Source organism: Gopherus flavomarginatus, chromosome 10 (genome assembly GCF_025201925.1).
Source record: "Gopherus flavomarginatus isolate rGopFla2 chromosome 10, rGopFla2.mat.asm, whole genome shotgun sequence".
NCBI lineage: Eukaryota > Metazoa > Chordata > Testudines > Testudinidae > Gopherus > Gopherus flavomarginatus.
Window position 1 is genome coordinate 5,391,478 of NC_066626.1, and position 13,292 is coordinate 5,404,769.

General features: G+C 44.5%; 1 protein-coding gene across 2 annotated transcripts; it reads left to right on the plus strand.

Moving 5' to 3' along the window:
- The first annotated feature begins 3,379 nt into the window (after positions 1-3,379).
- On the plus strand, positions 3,380-10,644 carry LOC127030301 (SLIT and NTRK-like protein 6). 2 transcript variants are annotated; one of them, XM_050916551.1, is made up of 3 exons: positions 3,380-3,432; positions 5,731-5,813; positions 8,588-10,644. In XM_050916551.1, the coding sequence occupies exons 2-3, from the start codon at positions 5,767-5,769 to the stop codon at positions 9,681-9,683; spliced, it is 1,143 nt and encodes a 380-aa protein (XP_050772508.1). In that variant the 5' UTR covers positions 3,380-3,432; positions 5,731-5,766; the 3' UTR covers positions 9,684-10,644. The 2 variants fall into 2 exon arrangements, with proteins under 2 accessions (XP_050772508.1, XP_050772507.1); XM_050916550.1 differs by lacking the exon at positions 3,380-3,432 and having other exon boundaries at positions 5,717-5,813.
- The last annotated feature ends 2,648 nt before the right edge of the window (positions 10,645-13,292 follow it).

The following is a 13,292-nucleotide window of genomic DNA, read 5'->3' on the forward strand; positions in this document are numbered from 1 at the left end:
AATACAAAGGACCCTGAAGCTATTAAAACTAATTAGATAAGGTTTATTCAGGATATTGCAGGAAATTGCCATCTGTCACAACGGGACCTTGTAGCAACAGGATCTTTTCCTTTTCCGTTTAAAAAAAAAAGACAAATCAGTTAAATAGAAGGGAAAATCCCAGCAAATTAAAAAGACAGTAGTTGTCAGTATATGATCGACCTTTAACACAGCCTTAAGACAGGTTGGGAACAACCAGAAACCAAGGGTTGAAAGCTGCAGTGCAGCAGCCCTGGAAGGAATGGATGGACAGAGTGCTGAAAACAGGTTACAATTTAAAAAAAGAACTTCTGTGTCAACTGAAAAGGCTGTAGTCCATTTTATAAGCAGACTCACTTCCATTCACTTCAGTGGACATGTGCCATGGCTGAATCTAGCCCTGTATTTTCAAGTCTTCTTGCTAGCATAGAAAGTTAGGAATAGCTAGACCAGATCAGACCGAAGGTCCATCTAGGCTGGTATCTTCTCTCTGACAGTGGCCAGCACCAGATACTATTTAGGAAGATGTAAGAAGTGATGTAATGGACAATTATGGAATAACTTACCTATAAATTACTTCTTAACTTCTGTCAGTTAGGGGCTGGTCCTAAAGCGCAAATGTTTCTGTCCCTCAAACATTTTTTAATCTATGCAAATGGCTATTCTATATAATTCAGTTTGTAATCCTGCAAAATTCTTGTCCTCAACAATATCTTGTTGCAGTGAGTTCCATAGGCTAGTTGGTGTGTAATAAAGTATGTGAGATTTACCTTTTCTCTTCTCTTTTCTTTTCTTCTATATTGGTTCTTATATCATGCTCATCACCATAGTATCTGACTAAAGGGGGATATAACTGAGGTCTATAAATCATGACTGGTGTGGAAAAAGTCAATAAGGAAGTGTTCTTTCCTCTTTCTCATAACACAAAATCTAGGGGTCACCAAAAGAAATTAATTGGCAGCAGGTTTCAAACAAAAGAGAAGGAAGTATTTTTTTCACACAACACACAGTTAGTTTGTGGAACTCTCTGCCAGAGGATGTTGTAAAGGCAAAGACTATACCAGGGTTCAAAAAAGAACTAGGTAAGTTCATGGAGGATAGGTCTGTCAATGGTTAAGAGTAAGGATGGGCAGGGATAGTGTCCCTAGCCTCTGTTTGCCAGAAGCTGGGAATGGAAGATAGGGGATGGATCACTTGATGTTTACCTGTTCTGTGCATTCCCTCTGGGGCACCTGGCATTGGCCACTGTCAGAAGACAGGATACTGGGCTAGATGGACCTTTGGTCTGACCCAGGATGGCTGTTCTTATGTTCTTATGACCTGGGTTTGAAACCATGTGTGTCATGTGGAAGGGTGTGATATATGCACTAGATAATCCAGCCTGACCCACAGCCCAGCACAGATATATGCTTAGAGCTCTTAATCTGTGCATTGAGATATGTAACTGAGGGAGCCACGCATCCTAACAGGAGGATCCAATCTGTGCATGTGCAGACTAAGGGAAGTGCAATGAGAATGACTGAACCAAAGTCTTCCTGGATGGAATTCTACTCACTTCAGTGGAGGAACAGCTGTGGCCCGTTGTGTTTGAATTATGGGAGTGTAACTAAAGGAAGGTAAGGAAAGTAAGCCTATGAAACCAGATAGGATGACTTCTAATTATCCTCTTTGAGTCAAATGAGTGGTGAAGGTCGTGAACTGCAGTGAGAGCCAGAGTTCATCACTGCACATGGCTTATAACTGCTAGATTGATAGTTTATATCTGCCCTTCATGACAGCACTAGGAACCATAACGTAGAAACAAAGGAAAACGTATTTGGTCACATTATGTGTCAACTAGACACACTGTGTGCCAGTCCCCAAAATGTGGCGCCTGTCATTGTCAGGTGTGTTTGTTTGCTCAGCAGCCTTTAAACACCGCACAAATGTACCTTGTGTACAGAGCCCTTTTTTAGAAGATAAGCTAATATTTACCAGCAAGAGAAAGCCCTAGCTGGAACTCGCCTATGCGGATAACATTAGCTCCAAGCACAGCCCTAGTTCGATATCAGATCCCTAATGTCTTCTGCAAGCAGATTGTGGTCCATCCTACATGCTAGTATAGCATATGTTTCCCCCTCATTCCCCTGTGTCAGCAACCCACATTGCAGGCAGTAGAACGTGGAAGCAGTGTCTACAAGGCCATTTCTCCCACTCCCATACTAGGGGCTGGCAAGTGTCTTGGCTTTTCTTCCCAGTGAACCAGCCAGCACAGTAAGGCCAGTCCACCGGGGGATATATGGTGCCTGGATATACAGTTTCCACAGGGCACCTCTCCCTGGAGCAAGGGGAAAACGAGAGGCAGACTCTGATTCAAAAGCTGCTTCCCAGTTAGTTGCAATGCCCCATATATCAGGCTTATGGCAGAGCCGCATTTGCGTCCTCAACAATTAGCTCATATCCATTAATGTCCTCTGCATGGAATAAAATCTTGTCATTTGAAAACTTATTCAAAGAGTGTGTTCCACAAAATACAAGCAAATGTACTGCTGAGCTAGAGTGGACACAATTTCCTCTGATACTTGCTAGACTTCCCACTGTTATGTTCCCTTATTTTGCAAAGCCAATCGTCAAGTCTACTTGAAAGGTTCAGAATGATACCAAGGCTACAACCTACCATTTTTACACACTTGCTACATTTACAAAGCAAGTTTTTCAGTAGTAAAACATCCAGTGTAAGATGTTTAGAACATATCAAGACAGGAATTGCATCCAGTTATTTTGCAGTGGGACAGGATTTAGCCAAAAATCTTTTGCTACATGCATCTTCTAATTAATGTTCTTACATACTCCTGCACCCTTGTGGGCTGATCCAAATGCCCTTATTGACTTTGGTAGGCTTTGGATCAGGGCCATGGTATATAACATAGAGGTGTGATCTGTACACTTAAAAGCTCAAGGAGTCTTTTTTGTGCCTGGTGTTCAGGCTTGTACTCCTCATGTGGAAGGTATATATTAGCGTAGGAAAGGCATATATGTATATTTTTTAATTAGATTGAAGTCTAGGAGCTGCTTGCTTCATTCAAGTTATGTGGAAACATACACTGTAGAGCAAGAGAAGATGGCTGGGAAGTTCTGAAAGCTCTGTGTATATTAAGGTCTCACCTGTTTGGTGAGGAGATGAAAGCTGTTTGCAGGGAAAGGCAGGTGGCAAGCGTCATTTTGTTAGTTTCCTGCCTCCAGCTGTCTGAATTATTAACACTTTCCTTTCTAGCCAATCCCTTCTCCCACACACCCATACACTTCTACAGGTCTCTGAGTACACCAGCATTCAACACTTCCACTATCCACCTCCGTTTTTTCCATCAGCTCTCGCTGCTGGATGAAAGACACCCGAAAGAGGCACAGCAGTCAGGGTATCAGGCAACCAGAAAGGTAAGGACTCTGAATTTCTAGCATGCACCAACGTGGGGTAAAATGCATTGCATATCTGTGAAGGATGTGGCTGACAAGGCAAAGATTTCAGATTCAGAGGATGAAATTAAATAATTCTGATTATTATCTCTAATGGGAGGTTATATTTATTATTGTACCCAGCAGGAGCTAATTAGGTAATTGCTGTTACCAGGTGCCATAATCCTCAGAAGGCATTGGAAAGGCATAACGAGTGTGTTTGTGTTTTTATTTAAGACAAAGTTATTGGTAATGTCTAGTCATGAATGTTGGCTGGGGGAAAACAAGTGTACCAACACAGATTTATTTAGTATTCATATACATGTGAATTATTTTCTGTGAGGCACGGGGGTCCTTTGGCTTCATGAGAAAATAGGTTGCTTTCCTATAAACGTTATCCTCTGATCCAATGAGGGTGGCATCAAGAGTCCAACATTTGCAGAACATTTATTATGGTGATGCTCATTTGCATTACAGAATACCTAGAGATGCTGACTTTCTTGGGAGCCCTTTTGTGCTAGACGCTGAATGGACCAGAGTTAGAGACTGTCCCTTGCAGTGTAAATATACCCACAGCACACATCATTCTTTCTGCTTCTATTTGCAAAAAACGTCGGCAATCCAGAGCCAAGACAATAATTGTGCTTTTTATTTTAAAAGACAGCTCAAGCTGAAGAGGTGTTTAACAAGCATCGCAGTTTCAACTGCTCAAAATGAGGGCACTCGAGATTTTATTAGCTTTGGGCTGATCAGACTTTTCTTGTGGAAGAGAATGAAGATTGCAGAAGATCTACTTTAAAGCTGAGGAGAGAACAATTGAAACTGATTCTAAGAGTTAAAAAACAAAGCGTGCAAGTCAGTGGAAATCATATTTCTTTTACGGAGTTGGTAACATCATTTGATTATGAGGAAGACAGAGCCTGCTTGCATTTCTCTTCTTTTTAGCCTTGTTGTTATGGAAATAGAAGAGCAGTATCCTTACCCGTTCTGCTTTTCCATAGATAATAACCAAATGGGATGTTTCCATTTCAAATTTCTCTAATTCCCGTGTTCCTGGGCCTTGTATCCTCCAGTACATTTTTAAATCCTTTCTCTGAACCCCATCCACTACAAAAATTGTTAGCTACATTTAATCCTGCCAAAGACAGCTGGCTGAGACGTAGAAGATAACAGAATAACAGTGTTGCGTCCCGTCTGCTAGCAGTGCCAAACACGATAGAAACCTCATTGTGTGAAATGTTGATTCAGCAGCAGTGGGAATGAAAATAACTTAATTGTGCTAATCCTTCATTAACATCTGTCTCTTTCTTTCCAAATATACCTTCTCTGCTATTCAGTTAGAAAATTCTAGTAGGTGAATCAATGCTCTTCATCAGATTGTTAGCGTGTCTGGAAACGTGAATTCACTGTAGCTTTTGTCAAGTGCTGAGCCCTGGACTCTAGAGGGCACATTCTCATTTGCACTAAGGGCCCTTTACACCATGCTGGGAGTGTAAAGGGCCCTTTAATGGGGTGTGTGTGAGGGCTGAAGCATCCACAGGAAAACCCATCAGTTGGGAATAATCTTCCATGGACTATTGTGTTTTTTAATGGGCTGCCACCTTGAATGATTCATCCACAATGTGCTGGCTAGACTGGATGTAAACCACCTTGTGGGTGTTACCCAGGAGCAAACACATTTGAAATATAGGTACATAATCAATATTCATAATTTCAGATACAAAAATGATACATGCATACAAATAGGGTAATCATATTCAGCAAACCATAACTTTTCCATTGACACCCTTCATAACATATTTTGTAGACACTCTACACAACATATTTTGTACAAGATTTGTTGCAATTATATAACACTAGTAAATATGGGGTTGCCAGGGTGTTGCTTTGGGGTACAGAGTTGGCACAGTGTGCAATAAAGATTACATTTACACGTCCAATAAAACCCCTTTCGGACCCTGAGAACAAAGCTCAGGACCTGGTAGGTAGTCAGAAGGCAGGAATGGAGAAGACGGAGAGAAAATATTTATACTGAGTATCACTAAAGAGTTTGCAAAAGATCTGCTTAATTAGATGAAACTCCAAACAGCTTTGGGTTCTCCCACCCTTAACAAAACTAGGAGAGAGGAGGAAAAATAAAAACTGGTTTCCTGAGGTACAGAGAGATTTTGCAGGTTTAACTGCAGGTGGAAAGGTGGTGTTCAGATATTTTTTCATTTAATATTTAAATGTAACCATTATGTCTTTGCTAAGTGCTGAGTAACCTATTTCCTCTTCAAGTAGATAAAGCTGTATCTTGGCTGATAAGCTCTGTTGATGTTAGCAAGCAGAAGACCACAATGTACGTTCTTTCCAATAAGTAGGTAAGAGACCTCCAGTAATTGTTTAGGTGGTGATGGTTCCAGTTTAGAGATCTCAGCATGACTTACTTAGAAAGCTCTGTTTCTGACCCTGGCCACTCCAATGACTCCAGATCTCAAAACTTGTGGATCCAAAGACAGTAAATGCAGCATGGTAGAAAGAGAGGTGACTGTTGGAGCTTGTCTGTGCTGCTCCCCAATTAGCTCAAGGGGTCATGGTTGAGTGACATAAGGTATTCCTTGCCTGGGGTTAAACACTACCACAGCAGCATCCCCAGACCCTTGTAGCCAGGTGGGTGAGAAGCCATGATATTGGGAGTCACAGTTCCTTAAGTCAGCACTGACCCTCAGGTCTGCTGTGCTGAGTACCAGCTATGATCTGCAGGTTTGAGCTCTGACTACCAAGCTACTGGCCCTAGCTTGGAGCTCTTTCAAAGACCTAATACATGATCGTCTAAGACATTTTTTCTCAAACTAGAAGCCAGCTGTTTACAGGGTGGGGCTTTTCTCGTTTCCAGCTGGTGAACTGCATTAGTTAAGACATACCTACAAATATATGATATGTAAAATGAAATGTTTTCCTGATGTTGTTTTCCATGTCAATAGTTGCTTCAGTTCCCAGATAAATGTTATGTAAGGAAAGGCATTCTGTGTGATGGTGACTGGGAAATGTTGTAACAAAGTTTTGAGAATTCCTGGTCTACCACACTTGCCTTGTGTGTTACAGTGCAGCTAACCCCATTGGGCCTGCTGATTCTTACACCAATGTTGTTGTTATGGTTGCCAAGCATCCAGTTTTTGACTGGAACGCCCAGTCGAAAAGGGACCCTGGTGGCTCCAGTCAGCACCACTGATCAGTGGTGCAGTGGGGCTAAGGCAGGCTCCCTGCCTGCTCTGGCTATGCCCGACTCCTGGAAGTGGCCAACATGTCCCTGCAGCTCCTAGGTGCAGGGGCAATCTGGGAAGCTCTGAGCACTGCTCCCCCACCCCAAATGCCAGCTGCACAGCAACCGTTGGCTGAGAACCATGGCCAATGGGCGCTTTGGGAGCGGCGCCTGCAAGTGCAGGCAACACACACCATGCAGAGCCACCTGGCCACCTCTGCACCTAGAAACTGGACATGCTGGCCGCCTCTGGGAGCTGCGCAGAGCCTGGACAGGCAGGGAGCCTGCCTTAGCCCTGCTGTCTCACAACCGGGAGCCACCCGAGGTAAGCGCTGCCTGGCTGGAGTCTGCACCTCAAACCCCCTCCTGCACCCAATTCCCTGCCCCAGGTCAGAAACCCCTCCTGGAGCCTGCACCCCCTCCCATACCCCAGCCCCCTACCCCAACCCTGAACCACGTCCCACACCCAAACTCCCTCCTGGAGCCCGCACCCCCTCCTGTACCTCAAGCCCTTGCCCCAGCCCTGAGCCCCCTCCTGTACCCTGAACTCCTCATTTCTGGCCCCACCCCAGAGCCCACACTGCCAGCTAGAGCCCTCACCCCCTCCGGGACCCCAACCTCCCGCCCCAGCCCAGTGAAAGTGAGTGAGGGTGGGGGAGAGCGAGCAATAGAGGGAGTGGGGATGGAGTGCGTGGGGGCAAGGCTTTGGATAAGGGGTCAGGCAAGAGCGTTCAGTTTTATGTGATTGGAAAGTTGGCAACCCTAATTATTATTGTAACTATTACAAATATCTGTGCAGGAAAAATTTTAGCCAGAAATGAATTGTGGTGCACCAAAAAGTATAGCATAAGACAGAAATAACTGAAAATCACCATAAGTATAATCCAAAATGAACAATATCTCTCTCCCCCTCCCCCTACCTTCTCTTTCATTAAGTATAAATGCTTAAATGGAATCCTTTGAAAGACCACTGTGGGTTGTCCATCTTAAGAAATATCTGATGTAGCCATTAGCATCTGCTCTTTTTACCTAGCTGTCAAAGAAGTTGTCCAGGGGTGCCTTTGCCAGCCAGCGCCATCTCCTGGCTGTGGGAAGTGTCACAGTGACTTTGCCTCAGTTTCCCCCCACCCCATGCCAACAGCTATTTGGCATTGTGCCGGGTAGCTTCCTTTTCTGACTCCAGCTCTCTGGCCAAGTCATGTATAGTCTCTCCCCTTGTGGGACAATAAAGAGTCTGATAGACCAGACGCCCAAAGACCCTAGCAAAGGGTGGATAATTGTAGGGCCCTGCAGAGTCCTGACTCCTTTGCTTCAAGGCATTTTACTATTACCTTCGTGGGAGATGGTAGTGGAACCCAGACTCTTCCACACCTTTGGGTTCTAGCCCAGGGACCCTGCATTTCTCAGGTGGGACCAGCTCCTCACCACTGCTTGCTTTTTTCCTGGGCTGCTTCCTACCTCACCTCTCCTGGAGGCCTTTTCTAGACTCTCATTCTTTGATTCTCCCTCACTGGAAGTCCAACATGCTGGACAGCTTCCTGTCAGTCTGCTGCTGAAGGAGTTTTCTCTCCTAGTCCCTCAGTCTGTCAGATAATTGTTCCTCCCTCCCCCTGCCCCTCTAATCTGCAGCCTTCTTATCCCTCATCTGTTGCTGGTCCAGAAATTAACTGCAGATGAGCAGGTAGTCAGACAACCTGATAATCCCTGCATGGGCCATGGTAGAACAGGGTCTATACACCCCTGATGGAGGTGTAATAGTTTTATCCTAGTAAAAGCAATGGAAGTCATGTGGAAGCCTGTAACATTGAAATATGTGCTTTCTTCCCTATATTATGCTCAATATGCTACATATAGTTGTAACATTTACTTACATCTTCTATCCCTCTTGTACAGATACACTAGAGTACATGCAAGGAGGAGGAAGATGCATGTCCACTACTTAATCTGGATTTGTATTCACTTCTCCTTTGGTGAGTCTGAATTTCATTACCCATGTCAGGAAATCTGCCTTTGCAAAGAAGGGGCCAAGTTTGTGAACTGCTCTGGAGTCAATGTAACTGACAACCTCATCTTCCCACTTGAGACTGAGCACTTGGATTTGTCCATTAGTAACCTGTATTCTGTTCCAAGCAAAGTTCTGAAATCCCTGTGGAAGTTACAAGTTCTGCTTCTGAGTGGGAACTACATCACCAAAGTTGGAGAGAGAGCATTTAGCTCTCTAGAGAGACTCCAGAAGCTTGATATCCATAGAAATGAGATTACAGTGCTTGGAAGCAGTTTTTCCACAGGGCTCAGTTCTCTCAGAGAGCTGAATTTGTCCTATAATAGGCTCCAGGAACTATATTACAGGAACTTCCAGCATTTTGAGAACCTTCAGAAGCTCAGCTTCCAAAATAACAACATCTCCTACATAGAAATGGGAGCCTTCCGGAGTCTGACCCGCTTGAGACAGCTTCATCTTCAAAATAATCACCTCTTGAACCTCCACAATGGGGTCTTCTCCATGCTGCAGCATTTAGAGGTTCTGAACTTGGAGGGCAACAGGATAAAGACGATTGCTCCTGGGGTCTTTACCTCCTTGAACCGCCTCACGGTACTTAACTTGGTGCACAATGAAATTGAACATATCCAATTCAAAACCTTCCTAACAATCCAGACCCCTGGGACACACATCTTGCTCTCCTACAACCCGTGGTTCTGCGACTGTGACCTTCAGAGAGTCTTTGCAAAGCTGCACAGTGTCAAGCGGCTTATCTTGGATGACTACGACAACATGACATGCATGGAGCCGCAAGTCCTGAGAAACCTGTCCCTGTCATCAGAGGACACCCAGCTTTGCATCGCAGAGACTGTGACGGTTCTCGTCATTACCTTCACAGTGTTCATTACGGTGGTGGCAGCTATTGTGATGGCTGAGAGGAACAGGAAGAAAAGGACAGGCAAGCACTGGAGTGAGGACAGTGACATCTCTTACGAGTCACAAGACTGAGCTTGCTATCAGGGCCTTTCTCCAAAGCTTTTATTACTTGGACATGTAAAGCAATCTAGGTCAGACTGTGTGTGTGTGAGTCTATTCGAGGATGGTTATCAGAAAATATTGGTGGCTATAGCCTGAGCTCTGTCCTGCCAGATGGTGAAGAACCTCACCTGAAAGGAAGGCAAGAGTTTGAAACAACTTCCTCAGAAGGGACTTGTTGGACAGGTTGTTTTTGCCCCTGGAGACACACGCTTGCTGCTTGTTCCTTGTGATTTTAGCACAAACTCCATGACACCACAGTGTTTGTACTGAACCATTCCACTACAGTGAAAAGAACAAAACCTAACAGCCAATTATAGGGATAATCTCAAAGTTGAAAATCACATCCGATAGTTAGAGAAAGAAGCTCTTGCCTTGCTACTGAGTCATGTCACTGTAGATTATTAAAATAGAGTATCCTCTCCAGAGCCTTCTATATCTCATTACCTCTCGTCTTCCCTGCCTCACTCTACATCCACAGTGCTCAAGAAGACTATGCCCTATGTGACTGTGATTTGCATCAACTACTGCAGGTGATTGCAATTGACCTCCCACAATTCTCTTGCAACTCCCCTATCCGCTGGACGTCTGGCAAGAGGTGAGCATTTGGCAAGGTATCCAAAATCAAAACTCCAAAACCAAATGAAACCAGTGTCTGAATCATTCCACCCACAGACTCTCTCTCCCTCATGGGATTCTGTGCGGCGAGTAGCCTGAGGCTATCAAGCAGATGACACAACATTCATCACCCTCGTTTGTAAGACCACTTGTGACAACAGTAATTCTTAGAGGGACTAGGTGGGGAAAGGAATATCTTTTATTGGACCAACTTCTGTTGGTGAAGGAGACAAGCTTTCAATCTATACAGAGCTCTTCTTCGGGTCTTTGACTCTCTAATATCCTGGGACTGACACAGCTGCAACAACACTGGGAAAAAAAAATTCTTATCACAACCAAATGGACCTGAATCTCACTTATTTCTTGGACTGTAAAGGGTTCCTGTTTCTAGATATATTTGCATAAAAAAATTGAGATATTTCAAAGAATGCCAGACTTCCATTTCACCTTGCCCTCCCCCCCCCACATTCCCCTCCTTCCCTCCTCTGCCTATTCATGTATGTCTTCCCCTATTTTGTTACTGATACCACCACCCTAGCAGGCTATGCCTATGTAAAATTGTCTGATGTTGTGTTGTCTGGTCTTGCAACTTCAATGAGTTGTAAAATTGAATAGATGTGCAATTCTCTTGGCAGTCCTGTGAAGCATGCAGTATTTGGGAATTTACACAAGCTGTAAATTGTATAAATTTGTACTTTTCATTGTCTGTTTCTCTAAGAAAATTCATCATCATAAAAAATCCTACCAGGGTGAATTTGAAAATCTTGTTGGTTGTTTTCACCAGTTCTGCTGTTTCCCTGTTGCATTTGACTCAGCCTCGAGAGTGAAAGTGGACTGATGTGCTTCTCTGTTTTCATTTTCTGGGTTCTTATCTGGGGCTGAGAACTAGGTGCAGATTTGTGGGAGGACACAAAGGCCACCTTGGAACCTCCCGATCTTGGAATCACTCTGCAGCAGTGCATATTAGAGCAGTCTTCAGGCAGCTCTGTTGTTCACTGGCTATGCACAGCCTCCAGGCCTTGTTCTGGAGCACAGGGTCACCAGGATACAAAGACACCCCAATTATAACCCCTTTCCTCCAGCCATGCCCTTACGCTATCTGTAGGGAGGAGATGGTGTCAAAGCCACTACACAAGCTCTCTGCAGTGGAGACCCTCTGTTTAGGCACCACATATGCAAACTTTGGGGCAGCTTTGGGCCACAAGAGCCTTGCAAACTTGCCTTAAAACAAGTCAGGATTTGGTAACTTTCTTTAGTTAGTCTCACTTTCTAGTGACCGTATACCAGCCCAATGCTGCTCTGTTTCAGTTTCCAACATTGCAGGAGAATAGTTGGTTACAAATGCTGCTGCTTATTTTTAATTATTTATTTATTCAGGAAGTGTTGTGTATTTGGTTGTCATGGTTTTTGTTGCCTTAAGCGGAAGATGCTGTAGCTTTTCTTTATACACAGTCTCGGAGACCAGCGAGACGGCTGCACCGGTGTTCAGTTCCATGCGTATAGGTTTGCCATCCAACAACGGGGTTACCCAGTATTCATGTGAGCCCACCGCCAAAGACAAAACATGCAGTGGCACTTCCTCTTGCGATGAGGTGTCACCTTGATCATCCTGGGTCTGCTCTAGGGTATGCAGGGTTCCTCTTTTTGTCAGCCAGACCACAGGCCTCTTTTTCTTTTGTTTACAGGCACACTCAGTGTGTCCCTTTTTGCCACAGTGTCGACACACCAGGTCCTTACACCAGCATTCTGATGCCTGGTGACCTGGCTTACCACAGCGGTAACATTCTTGACCCTGCACAGTTTTGTGGGTAGGTTCTTGTGACACTTTTTGCACCCTAGGGGATGCACCGATGTATTGCGCCTCCCTTGTAGCCAGTTCCATGGAGACAGCAATATCAACAGCCTTCTGTAATGTAAGCTGAGCCTCTGTCAGTAGGCGCTTCCGTATAGCTTCACTGTAGAGGCCACACACTAACCTGTCACGCAGGGCATCATTTAACATCTCTTTAAATTCACTGTGTTCTGCTAGCTTTTTTAAAATTGCTACAAATAGTACAACTGTTTCATCTTCTTTTTGGTCTCTTTTGTGGAACCGATATCTTTCAGCAATTACCAGTGGTTTTGGGGAAAAATGGGACCCCAGGATTTCCACAATGTCACTGCAAGATTTAGTCTCAGGCTTAACAGGGTGTAGTAAACTGCGTAGCAGGGAGTAGGTTTTAGCCCCTACAACACTTAAGAATATTGGCACTTTCTTCGCTTCTGTAATGTCATTTGCAACAACAAAAAGCTCAAAACGCTCAGTATACACAGGCCACTGCACTATATTCTCATCAAAAGGTTCCAGTGGCCCGGTCAGAGTAGCCATGATTTTTAGTTTCACTTTCACAGTCAGTGCAAACAAGCAGTTTGTTTGTTTGTTTGTTCTTTACCTTGACTTCTACTTCCTTCTCTTACTGGAGCAGCACCGGAATCCCATCCTCATCGCCACTTGTTATGTCCTTGGGGGCAGCTGGTTTAAGAAGAAATCACTTGAGGCCAGACAGCAGACAGCTAACAAAACTACCATTTATTTACAGACACAGAGCTCGCCTAACCAGCCGAAGCTGGCTGGAGGCAAAAGCTTGTATGTCATGTCAGGGTGTGAGGAATGCACCCCAGTGGGCACCCCTACACCCATGGGACTGGCCTGAAAACCCGTGGCAACGTATTCACATTGACTTTGCTGGCCCCCTTGAAGGAAGCATGTTCTTGGTGGCAGCAGATGCCCATTCTAAATGGCCAGAAGTCTCTATAATGCAGTCCACTACTGCAGAGAGTACTATCCAAAAACTACGGGGACTCTTTAGTCATTTCAGTCTGCCAGAACAACTTGTGAGCGACAACGAACCGCAGTTCATCTCTCAAGAGTTTCAAAATTTTATGAAGGCAAATGGGATACACCACATCACGTCAGCACCATAT

Bases quoted from the DNA above. Each gene is read 5' to 3' on its own strand.
- LOC127030301 (XM_050916551.1), top strand. From the start codon at position 5,767: ATGTTAGCAAGCAGAAGACCACAATGTACGTTCTTTCCAATAAGTAG. The intron at 5,814-8,587 runs GTAAGAGACCTC...CCTCTTGTACAG, and splicing joins ACGTTCTTTCCAATAAGTAG to ATACACTAGAGTACATGCAA.